Here is an 11,861-nt window from a genome sequence, read left to right on the forward strand (position 1 = left end):
AGAAGAAAAGTCACCGGAGAAGAAAGAAGAAGGCCTTACCTGCATGAAGGAACAGGGAGCTGTGGTGGCGAGGAGCACTTGATCCCCGAGGTTGGTGCCTGCCCTGTGGAGTCGCGACCTCCCGACCGGTGGTCTTCAAAAATGGCTCTCGGAGCCAAACAAAAGTGCGCAACTGGGTGCTCAGCTGGAGGATGAGGATGGCGGCAGGGGAGGGAGCAAGGAATCAGATGAGGGAGAAAGATGGCGGGGTAACTGGCAAGAGGATCAAAGGCAGGAGGCCAGACTGATGGGCAGCCCAGGAGGGGAGGACCAACAGCAAGAGGCTCAGCAAGAGGAGCCCCGACAAAGAGATAGAAGCAGCTCATCAGGAAAAACAGGAGACACAGACACAAAGAAGAGAAGACACAAACACAGGTACAGACACAGAAGAAGAGGAAGAAGAAGACCAAGATCTTCACAGAGAAATAGAAGGTAAAACTGATGGACAGAATATAGATAAAGTCTTTTTTGAAGAACAAATGAGAGCATTGAAAGAATGGTTGTTATTAGAATTTAGTGCAATTAAAAGGAAAATGAACAGAGCAGTAGATAGCAAAGTTTAGAACTGGTCATGACAGAAATCGGGAAAAGAGTAGAGAATGTGGAAGTGTGGGAAACGGCTGTAGAAATGGAAGTAAATGACAAGAGAAAAATTGGAAGAAAGTGACAAAAAAATTAGAGAGACACAAGAGTTGTTATCTCAGAAAATTGATATGTTGGAAAATTATAGTAGGCGAAACAACATAAAAATAGTGGGGCTGAAGGAGGGTGAAGAAGGCACAGACATGAAGGAATTTATAAAAGGATGGATCCCGAAGGTCCTGGGAACAACAGAAACGCAGCAAGAAATAGAAATAGAAAGGGCACACAGAGCATTAGCTCTGAAACCACAGGCACATCAAAAACCAAGATCCATCTTAGTAAAATTTTTGAGATATACGACAAGAGAAAATATACTGGAGCGGGTAAGGAATAAAGTTAGAGAAGATAAGAAGCCATTGGAATACAAGGGTCAAAAACTATTTTTTTACCCAGACATAAATGATTTTATGGAAAAAAAACATTATAAATTCATGTTAAGACATCCAGCTGTGCTTAAAATATTTATACCTGGGGAGCAAAACAGACTGTTCTCTGATCCGGAGGAAGCACAAGAATTCGCAGAACATTTGCAGGACAGAAGAAGAGAGGAAGAGATGTAACAAGAATGAAGAATGGCGATAAAGTATATATAAAGATGTAAAAACAATGTATGTATAAAGAACTAAAGAGGGAAAAGAGAAGGGAAGGAAGGAAGTGAGGGGGGAAAAAGAGAGAGCTTTGTTATATGTGTCTTTTCTGGGGGGGGGCAGGGGAGAGAGGGAATAACTGTCACTGCAAAATCAGTGGACGCTTGCGAGCAAAATCGCAATCCAAATGAAAAGGGGAGTTATGGTTGTCCAGCAAGGGATAAGGGGCAACTCAGGGTGGGGGGAGCATTTGGGATTAAGGTATTATTGGGTGTGGGAATTGTTGGAGTATTTTATGTTTTAAATGTGTTGTCATACATTGAGATTAATAAGGGAAAAATAAGAGATGAAAATGGGAAAAAAGGGGATGGAGGTGGTGAGGAAGTGGAAAAGAGGTGTAAGCAAGATATAAGATGCCCACATTGAACTATATGACTATAAACATTAATGGAATGCATAACCAAATTAAAAGGAAGAGGCTACTAAATTTACTGAAGAAAGAAAAAATAGATGTAGCATTTGTGCAGGAAACATATCTAACTGAAGTGGAACATAACAAATTAAAGAGAGACTGGGTAGGACACGTAGCGGCAGCATCATATAATTCAAAAGCTAGAGGCGTAGCCATACTAGTTAACAAAAATGTACCAATCAAAATAGAGGAGGAAATAATAGATCCAGCAGGGAGGTATGTAATGATAAAGTGACAGATATACTCAGAATTTTGGAATTTGCTCAATATATATGCACCTAACAAGGAGGATCAAAAGTTTATGCAGGATACTTTTTTGAAGATTGCAGACACACAAGGAAATATATTGATAGGAGGGGATTTTAACCTTAATTTCGATCCAATGTTGGATAAAACTGGACAAAAGACAAACAAAAAGAATAAAGTAGCCAAATTTAGGGTTAAATTAATGCAGGAAATGAAACTTATGGATATATGGAGGAGGCAACACTCAAGAGAGAAGGAATATTCATATTATTCAAGTAGGCATAAAACATACTCAAGGACTGATAAGTTTTTGTTGTCGGCCCATATTCAAGGAAGAGTTAGGAAAACTGAGTATAAAGCTAGACTACTATCAGATCATTCACCCCTGTTATTTGCAATAGAACTGGAGGACATCCCACTAAGAACATATAGATGGAGGTTAAACTCCATGCTACTTAAAAGGCAAGAATTTAGAGAGTTTATTGAATGCCAAATTAAAACATATTTTGAAATAAACACAGATTCAGTGAAAGACAAATTTATATTATGGGACGCAATGAAAGCCTTCATCTAACTAAGATGAAAAAGGATTACAATCGGGAAATAGAGCAGTTGTAAAGGGAGATGGTAAGAACAGAAAAGGAGCTAGTAAAAAGGGATGATATAACGAAAAAGAGAGAATTGGTGGACAAAAAGATAAAATATGAAACATTACAAATGTATAAGGTGGAGAAGAACATACTAAAAACAAAGCAAAACTATTATGAACTGGGAGAAAAAACACATAAAATATTGGTCTGGAAACTCAAAACAGAACAAGCTAAAATAACTGTATTGGCATCAAGGAAAAAGAATAAACAGAGATTAATGAAAACTTTAAGGAATTTTATAGACAATTATACCAAACTGAGAACGAGGGGAAAGATGATAAAATAGAAGAGTTTTAGCTAAAATTGAACCGCCGAAATTGCAAGAAGAGGAACAAAACAAACTAATGGAGGAAGTACAAGATATATTTAAAAAGCTGCCGAATAATAAAACACCAGGAGATGATGGATTTCCAATAGAATTTTATAAAACATTTAAAGAGTTATTAATTCCTCCTCTCCTGGAAGTAATGAACCAGGTAGAAGAAACACAAAACTTGCCAGATTCATGTAAGACAGCAATAATTACAGTAATACCAAAGATGGGGAAGGATCCATTAACATCAGCATCATATAGTTGCCCATTCAGAGCCAGCTCTTCAGCGCTTGATGTCCTGCTTTGCGGAAACTGCCAAAATGTTTGGCCTGGAAGTCAGCCTGAAGAAAACTGAGGTCCTCCATCAGCCAGCTCCCCACCATGACTACCAGCCCCCCCACATCTCCATCGGGCACACAAAACTCAAAACGGTCAACCAGTTTACCTATCTCGGCTGCACCATTTCATCAGATGCAAGGATCGACAATGAGATAGACAACAGACTCGCCAAGGCAAATAGCGCCTTTGGAAGACTACACAAAAGAGTCTGGAAAAACAACCAACTGAAAAACCTCACAAAGATAAGCGTATACAGAGCCGTTGTCATACCCACACTCCTGTTCGGCTCCGAGTCATGGGTCCTCTACCGGCACCACCTACGGCTCCTAGAACGCTTCCACCAGCGTTGTCTCTGCTCCATCCTCAACATCCATTGGAGCGCTTACATCCCTAACGTCGAAGAACTCGAGATGGCAGAGGTCGACAGCATCGAGTCCACGCTGCTGAAGATCCAGCTGCGCTGGATGGGTCACGTCTCCAGAATGGAGGACCATCGCCTTCCCAAGATCGTGTTATATGGCGAGCTCTCCACTGGCCACCGTGACAGAGGTGCACCAAAGAAAAGGTACAAGGACTGCCTAAAGAAATCTCTTGGTGCCTGCCACATTGACCCCCGCCAGTGGGCTGATAACGCCTCAAACCGTGCATCTTGGCGCCTCACAGTTTGGCGGGCAGCAACCTCCTTTGAAGAAGACCGCAGAGCCCACCTCACTGACAAAAGGCAAAGGAGGAAAAACCCAACACCCAACCCCAACCAACCAATTTTCCCTTGCAACCGCTGCAATCGTGTCTGCCTGTCCCGCATCGGACTTGTCAGCCACAAACGAGCCTGCAGCTGACGTGGACTTTTTACCCCCTCCATAAATCTTCGTCTGCGAAGCCAAGCCAAAGAAGAGAGAATATAGACCAATATCTCTACTTAACTCAGATTATAAGATAATAGCAAAATTATTAGCAAACAGGTTGGCCGATTGTGTACCAAAAATAGTAAAACAAGATCAAACTGGATTTATTAAGAAAAGTCGAACAGCAGATAATGTCTGTAAACTTATTAATCTAATTCATGCAGTTCAAGGAAATAAGAAACCAACAGTGGCTGTTGCTTTAGATGCAGAAAAAGCCTTTGACAGAGTAGAGTGGAACTACTTATTTAAAGTATTACAGAAGTTCAATCTACCAGAAAAATATATAAATTGGATTAAACCATTGTATAATGGACCGTTGGCGAAGGTAGCAGTAAATGGATATGTATCGAACCAATTTAAATTAAGTAGGTCAACTAGACAGGGATGTCCATTATGTCCATTGTTCACCTTAGCAATAGAACCTTTGGCAGAACTGATAAGAATAGAAAATAAAATAAAAGGGATAAAAATAAAGGAGAAGGAGTATAAAATCAGCTTATTTGCAGATGACATCATAGTATACCTAACAGAACCAGAGATAGCAATAAAAGAATTACATAAGAAATTGAAGGAATGTGGAGAAATATTGGGGTACAAGATCAATGCAAAGAAAAGTGAAGTGATGCCAATGAGTAATGCAGATTAAACAGAATTTTTAAAAAAGAATCACCATTTAAATGGCAAGCACAAGCAATCCGATACCTAGGGATCAGGTTAAATAATAACCTAAGCCACTTGTACAAACTAAATTATCAGCCACTAATAAAGAAATTGCAGGAAGACTTAGAACATTGGAAAGAATTACCGCTAACGTTGATAGGGAGGGTAAACTGCATTAAAATGAACGTGTTCCCAAGGATACAATACTTATTTCAAACGTTACCTATTCCATTAACTGAAAAATTCTTTAATGAACTAAAGAGAATAATAAGGAAATTCTTGTGGAAAGGGAGGAAACTGAGGGTAGTGTTAGATAAATTAACAGAGAGGCATAACCACGGTGGTTTGCAGTTTTCAAACTTTATAAATAATTTTAAAGCTGCACAATTAAGGTATTTATCAGATTTTTACCAGACAAGGGAAAAACCAGACTGGACTAAGATAGAACTAGATAAAATAGGGGAGAAGGTACCAGAACATATACTTTATAAGTGGGATGAAAAGTTGGTGCAATATAAAAGCTCACCAGTATTGCATCATTTACTTAATATATGGAATAAGATCCATTTAGAAAGGAAAAAAAACTAATTACCAAATACCAAAATTATTATTGACACAAAATCCACTAATCCCTTTTACAATAGATAACCTTTCCTTTAGAGAATGAGAGAGAAAAGGAATCAAAAGAATAGAAAATTGTTTTTTGGGAAATAATTTATTAACATTTGAACAGTTGAAGTACAAATATGGAATAACTCATGGTACAATGTTTGCATATCATCAACTGAAAGCTTATTTAAAAGATAAATTGGGAAACAGACTGAGATTACCAGAAGGAAGCAGCTTTGAATATGTGATTACAGACACAATGATAATTAAAAGATTTATAACCAACATGTACATTCAGCTGCAAGATAAGGAAAATGAGGAAATAAACTATAAACCTAAACAAAAATGGGAAAAGAATTTAAACAAAGATAAAAAATGAAGTACGGGAAAAGTTATGTTCTGGAACTATGAAGAATACAATAAACTCAAGGTTACGCATGATACGGTATAATTGGTTACACAGGGTATATATCACTCCTCAAAAATTAAAAGAATGGGATTCAACATTATCAGATAGATGTTTTCGCTGTAAGAAGAAAATGGGAACAACAGTACATGCAATTTGGGCATGTACGAAAGTGAATACGTTTTGGGAAGAACTAAATCTGATATTAAATAAAATCACAAAAAAATAACATACCAAAAAAAACAGAAATCTTTCTTTTAAGTAACATAAGAAGTAAAGAATTAGGCCTCAAATTGGATAAAGCGCAAAAAAGATTCATTATGATAGTCTTAGCAATAGCAAAAAAATGTATAATGTCAACTTGGAAAATGGAAGAGAGCCTGAGAATACAGCAATGGTACATGGAAATGAATAAATGTATTCCACTGGAAAAAAATAACATATAATTAAAAAAATAAAGTCACATTGTTTGAACAACTTTGGGAACCATACATGGAACATAACAGAGAGTGCTTGCCTCGGACCTCCATCCCCTAAAATGATAAGAAGAAAAAATGACTTGATTCAGTGTGTAACAAATAGATGATGCATTTTTCTTTTTATTTTCCTTTGTTGTAAAGATATTGTTTTATGGTTTTATTGTATTGTACATGTTGAATATATATGGGTTTTGGAGGTGGGTGGGAAGAGGGGAGGGAGGGAAAGGGGGGAAAAAGGGAGAAAATGCCACTGTGTATATTTAATGAGAAACATTTGTACATATTTTGGTTGATATGGTTCACAGTGTGAAAAATAAAAAATTATTTTTAAAAAGTTTTAAAAATAAATTGGACAGATACGTGAATGGGAGAAGTCTGGAGGGTTATGGAATGGGTGCAGGTCAGTGGGACTAGTGGTATGATGTTTATGGGACAAACGAGATGGACCAAATGGCCTGTTTTCTGTGCTGTAGTGTTCTGTGGTTCTATGGATCAGACTCAAATGATTGACCATGACGTGGTAACCTCCCAGGACAAGGGTTTCACAACCAATTTCTTTCTCAAGCTATCTGTTAAGAAGGGAAGCTGGAGTCAGTTGTGCGGCCCTGGAACCTTCATCCTCATTCAGTTAGATTCTGGCTAATTCTCTACCTTTGCTCCATTTCCCCATCCTACTCCCAATTCATCAGTATTGACCTTGTTGCAAGAATTATTGTTAATCTTACCTGAATTTTCTCCATCTCGTTCATTTTTTGTTACCCAAAAGCAGCTGGCCATATTCATTTGAAAACAAATCAATGTTTATAAAGTAGTGTAAGTTCACTGAAATAAAGTAGCATTTCTTTCCTTTCTCCCAAAGTAACTGTACCCATTACAAAAAAAAAATCCCCAATGCCCCTGTTCAAGTTGGTGCAGACCTAAGTTTTCATAACTTTTTTCAGCCTATAAAATCTGCACGGTGCTTTTAAATTACCTTTAAATGGAGAAAATAAAGGTTATTCAGATGAAGAGCTAGAAGAAAAAGTGAGTCATCGCCAGCCAATGCGATAAAGGTCTTTAATCAGATTATACAAATCAAAAGCCCACAAGACAGCGTAGCTAAAATTGATCTGTTGCTGTCTCATGCGTATGGAATATCAATGAAAAATGTTACCAGGCACAGTGTTGCTGCCTCCTCCCAGATTGAGATTATGTAGTTGTGAGCAGAGCTAATTTATCACAAGATTTCTGCAAAGATTCAGAGCTATTAAAATCCACTGGTCGTCTCCTGTAGAATTTCAGACAGCACACCAATTCATCTGAGTGGAAGGTGCAGAAAGGCAGAGCCCACCGTTTATTTGACTGCTCTCAATACTCAAATGCCCACGCTGTTTGTCTCTAGGTCACAAAACTTGCTGAGTATCTTGGGCTTAATTATAAATGTACAGTTTTGAATGTACTATTCTCACGCTCGTCAGTTTACCATGATGTACACTCAATTCTGAAAAGTATGTGGACATCTGCTCCTTCAGGAACTAAAGCATATCCAAAATCGAATGAAGTTTGAATTTCGCATTTTTTTTTAATACCCTACAAAAGGGGCCTCGATGAGAATTGGTCCACTTGAGTCTCTGAGCTGAATGGCCTCAGTCAGTGCCATTTAGGATTCTAATTCTTTGGCATCAATGTTGGCATTCTAGTCCTTCTATCTATATGATGGTTGTTTTTCAGAAGATTTTTAAAAAGTCCTTCAGTCTTCAAAGGGTTAAAGGTAAGAATGGAGATGGGGCCTCTGAAGGTTTCTAGCTCTGAACTAATTCCCTTGTTCTCATCCACTAGCACTGAAACCTGGGCTGTTTTTAAAGTTTCATGATTTTCTTTCGCAGCATGGTCTTTACAGGTCCAAAGGCATTCATTGGCACCCAACAAACAGGAGAGATAGTAAATTGAATCACCTATACCGGTAATAACCATAATGCCAGAACTAAATGATATTATAGGTATCATTTATATTTTCAACATTCGTTCTAATTTTCCATGCTACATGGGTGCTTTATTCTCTTGGGTTGAGCTGGCTTTAAATCTTTATTTTGATTGCATCTTTTTAATCCTTCTATTCCTTGTTAAGGTCAGAGTAGAGAACTTTGTATATACTTGTGTGTTTCTCATGATTGATTAAATTGTTCTTTGAAAGAGTGGTATATTAACCAGCAGGCCTGATGACTAGGTAAAAGCGCAATGTAATTTCATTTGCTTTCCCAATATTCCAGCTAAACCCTCCCAATAATACATGAGAATTTAAGCAAAGTAAATAATCAGATTCTTTCCTTTCACCTGTTGTATATTTTGCTAAACATTCTACTCTAGGCATTAGGGCAGCATGGTTACCGTAGCGGTTGGAGCGACACTGTTGCAGCGCCAGCGACTCGGGTTTGAATCCAGCATTGTCTGTAAGGAGTTTGTATGCTCTCCCTGTGTATGCATGGACTACCTCCGGTGCTCCAGTTTCCTCCCACCCTTCAAAACGTGCCGGGTTTGTAGGTCAATTGGGTATAATTGGGCCGATCACCAAAAAAAAAAGTTATCTTTCTGGACAATAAACATTGAGTGGTTTGCAGCAGTTAAAATTATGTATTCTTTGTGCTACAAATTTTCGTTTTTAGACATCTGCAAAATACTTGAGATTTTGATATCTTTGAAAATATGAAGAATGATCACTAATTGGTTTTCAGCTATTTGCTTTAAAAAATTGCCCAGAGACATTCCAAGTGCAACTCAGAAAACCCATGGGATGCTCTTGTTGCCAAGTGCTTCCTGGATAATAGATTTCCACTATAGTTGGACAAGAAGAGAATGCAGATGGAATTACACATTACTCTCATTTAATCTGAATTCCAAGTATAGTGCAGTACGTTTCTTGAACAATTAACCCCTGGACTCTGGCCATTTTTAACCTTTCATAATATATACTCTGGACTAGGTCGATGAGTATGAATGAACACCAGCACAAACCAGCTGGTAGTTGGGTATAAAACCAGTATATGTGCTTGTTGGTAGTCCCTGAAAACCAGGTCAGAGTCTATAGGGTTAAGGTACGAAACCAAAGAATGAATATTGTGTTACTTTTAGATTATCTGTAGGTGTAAAATGACACTCGACAAATCTACTTTACTGAGTTTATTCTAAGCTTACTCAGAGTAGGAAAACGTTCCTTGACATGCAATGTCTGCCTTCATCCCCTCACCCATTGGGATCATCCAGAAGAAAGCCCATTTGCAGTTATGTTTCTCACTCTATGTACGTTGACTTTACAGAACCCCACAACACCACAGTCAGCCCAGTCCCCAGCACATACCCAGCAGTCAACTCTACCCCAACTATGATGAGCAGTTGCGACTCGCTATGGAACTCTCTACAAAGGAACAAGAGGAAGTGGAGAAACTGAAGCAGCAAGAGGAGGAAGAATTGGAACGCATTATTCAACTTTCACTCACTGAGAAATAGTATCACCGCTATTCCTTAATCCTTCTTCACAACAGTTTTTTTTTTAAATCAAAAAAGAATCAAAAGCTAAAAGACAATATGTAAGGTCACCAGTCCATGCATTACTATTGGGCACTAAAGAGTTCCAAGAACAAATCAGACAAGGCTGATTTCCAGCCATACAATTACACGTAAAAAACGCAACTTTAAGATATGCTTGAACACGCCACACTTTATTCTACTGTCTTTCACATAATTCCTGTATATCATTCCAGAATAATAATGATTCAGCCTTTTTGTTATGCACAGCATTGATTGGCAGAAGCTTTCGGCTCAATTTTCTATCATTGGAAAATCATTTAGTAGATCGTTGTCCGCCTAAATTTAGATTCCTTTTTCAATATTTTTATTGAGTTTTATAAGTAAATTATACATAGGTAATAAGAATAAGTATCCAACAAACTAGATATACTATTACACATGGCTACAAATAACCTATGATACATTGATAAAGACCAAAAAGAAAAAAAGACAAATGTAAAAATCATCTGACCCCTCCCTTGTACATATGTGTTCCATGACTGTAAAAGAGAAAACAACCAAACCACAAAAAAGGATCTAAATAATCTTATAAATTATGAAAATACTAAGAAAAGGACCCCATGAACTTAGAAAATTAAAGTCATTTCAGCAGTAGAACTTCTTGTTTTTTTTCCAGTCAGGCGTGCAATCACATCAGATAATACGAGTAGGAGGGACAACATCTTTCCATCTCACTAATATAGTGATACATGATAATATAGGGCTAAGGAGAGCAAAAGAAAAGGCTACAAGGGAATGTAGGCCAGACAAATTTAGGTCAGTGGTCTTACTAGTTCCAAAAGGGGTCAGAAAAGGATTAGGAGTCAAATTAATATTAAGAACTTAAGACAAGATACAAATAAATTTAGATTTGTTGGCATATTGTTTGGAACTTCTTCTTGCACCTTTATGGTGGGAATTTTACCTATGTTCATTAAGAAACCTAAAAGATCCTCCTATCTCACCTGGTTAGCTAATGATCTTTAGCAACATAATAAATTGTTTGAGTCCTACTAACAGCAAACATGGAATATTACAGCACAATTTCGAAGGACACTTGGAAATAGGAAAGGGAGCGTCGCAGTAGTACAGTAGAAGATAGTACCTCTGGGTTTGGCATTCTCGGTCCACCTTGCTGGGAATCCAACAGTTGTAAGCAATTGGTGACTCAGGAAGCTGCAGGTGCTGGGATCTTGAGCAAACCATAAGACTACAAAACAAAGGAGCAGAATTAGGTTATTCATCCCATCCATTCTACCCTGCCATTCAATCATTTTCCCACTCAGCCCCACTGCCCGGCCTTCTCCCCGTAACCTTCGATGCCCTGGCTAATCAAGAACCTATCAATCTCTGTCTTAAATGCTCCCAATGACTTGGCCTCCACAACCACCAGTGGCAACAAATTCCACAGATCTCGAGACGAGTGAATTAATCGCTATGAGAAAGTACTAAAATGTGTTAGCTCCAAAAATTAATACCAATCCATAATTTTAAATTCTGATTCAAAAAAATCGAAACTTCCCTGAAAATGTTCTGATTTTTAGTTCTAACGCACACATCAGAGATATTAGATCATTTTATTATTTCCCTGAATAGCTGACGATGGCTTTCCTAGCTTTTAAATCTTGTCTTCATTTGGGATTTAATAGTAATGACTTTAAAGTTAATGAATAAATTGCAGAAATACAGACTGGCTGGATTCACCCTAAAATTTTAACTATATTTGTTGATATTTTGATCTAATTCAATTATCATTGCTCTCCATTTCTAAAGAGAAAAACATCTCTGTTGAGCAGCCTTCCAGTTTTAAAACCAATTTAGACATCTGCAGACTCAGTACACTTGGTTGAAAATCCAACAGTTGTAAACAATTGTTGATTTAGATGTGAACCAACTCTTAACTGGTAGAACTTTGAACTTACTATTTGGTGTTAAAATGGAGTTCAGTGGAGCAGGGAAAAAAAAAGAGAT

At 37.7% G+C, this 11,861-nt stretch overlaps 1 protein-coding gene across 1 annotated transcript in view; it reads left to right on the forward strand.

Moving 5' to 3' along the window:
- Nucleotides 1-10,115, forward strand: part of ankrd13b (ankyrin repeat domain 13B) — a 234,888-nt gene extending 224,773 nt beyond the window's left edge. The window contains exon 15 of the mRNA XM_069911666.1: nucleotides 9,641-10,115. Within this exon, the coding sequence (XP_069767767.1) occupies nucleotides 9,641-9,830 (190 nt within the window). The 3' untranslated portion in view covers nucleotides 9,831-10,115. The remainder of the gene's footprint in view (nucleotides 1-9,640) is intronic.
- Nucleotides 10,116-11,861: the final 1,746 nt, after the last annotated feature.

This window comes from Narcine bancroftii, chromosome 14 (assembly GCF_036971445.1).
Source record: "Narcine bancroftii isolate sNarBan1 chromosome 14, sNarBan1.hap1, whole genome shotgun sequence".
Lineage (NCBI taxonomy): Eukaryota > Metazoa > Chordata > Chondrichthyes > Torpediniformes > Narcinidae > Narcine > Narcine bancroftii.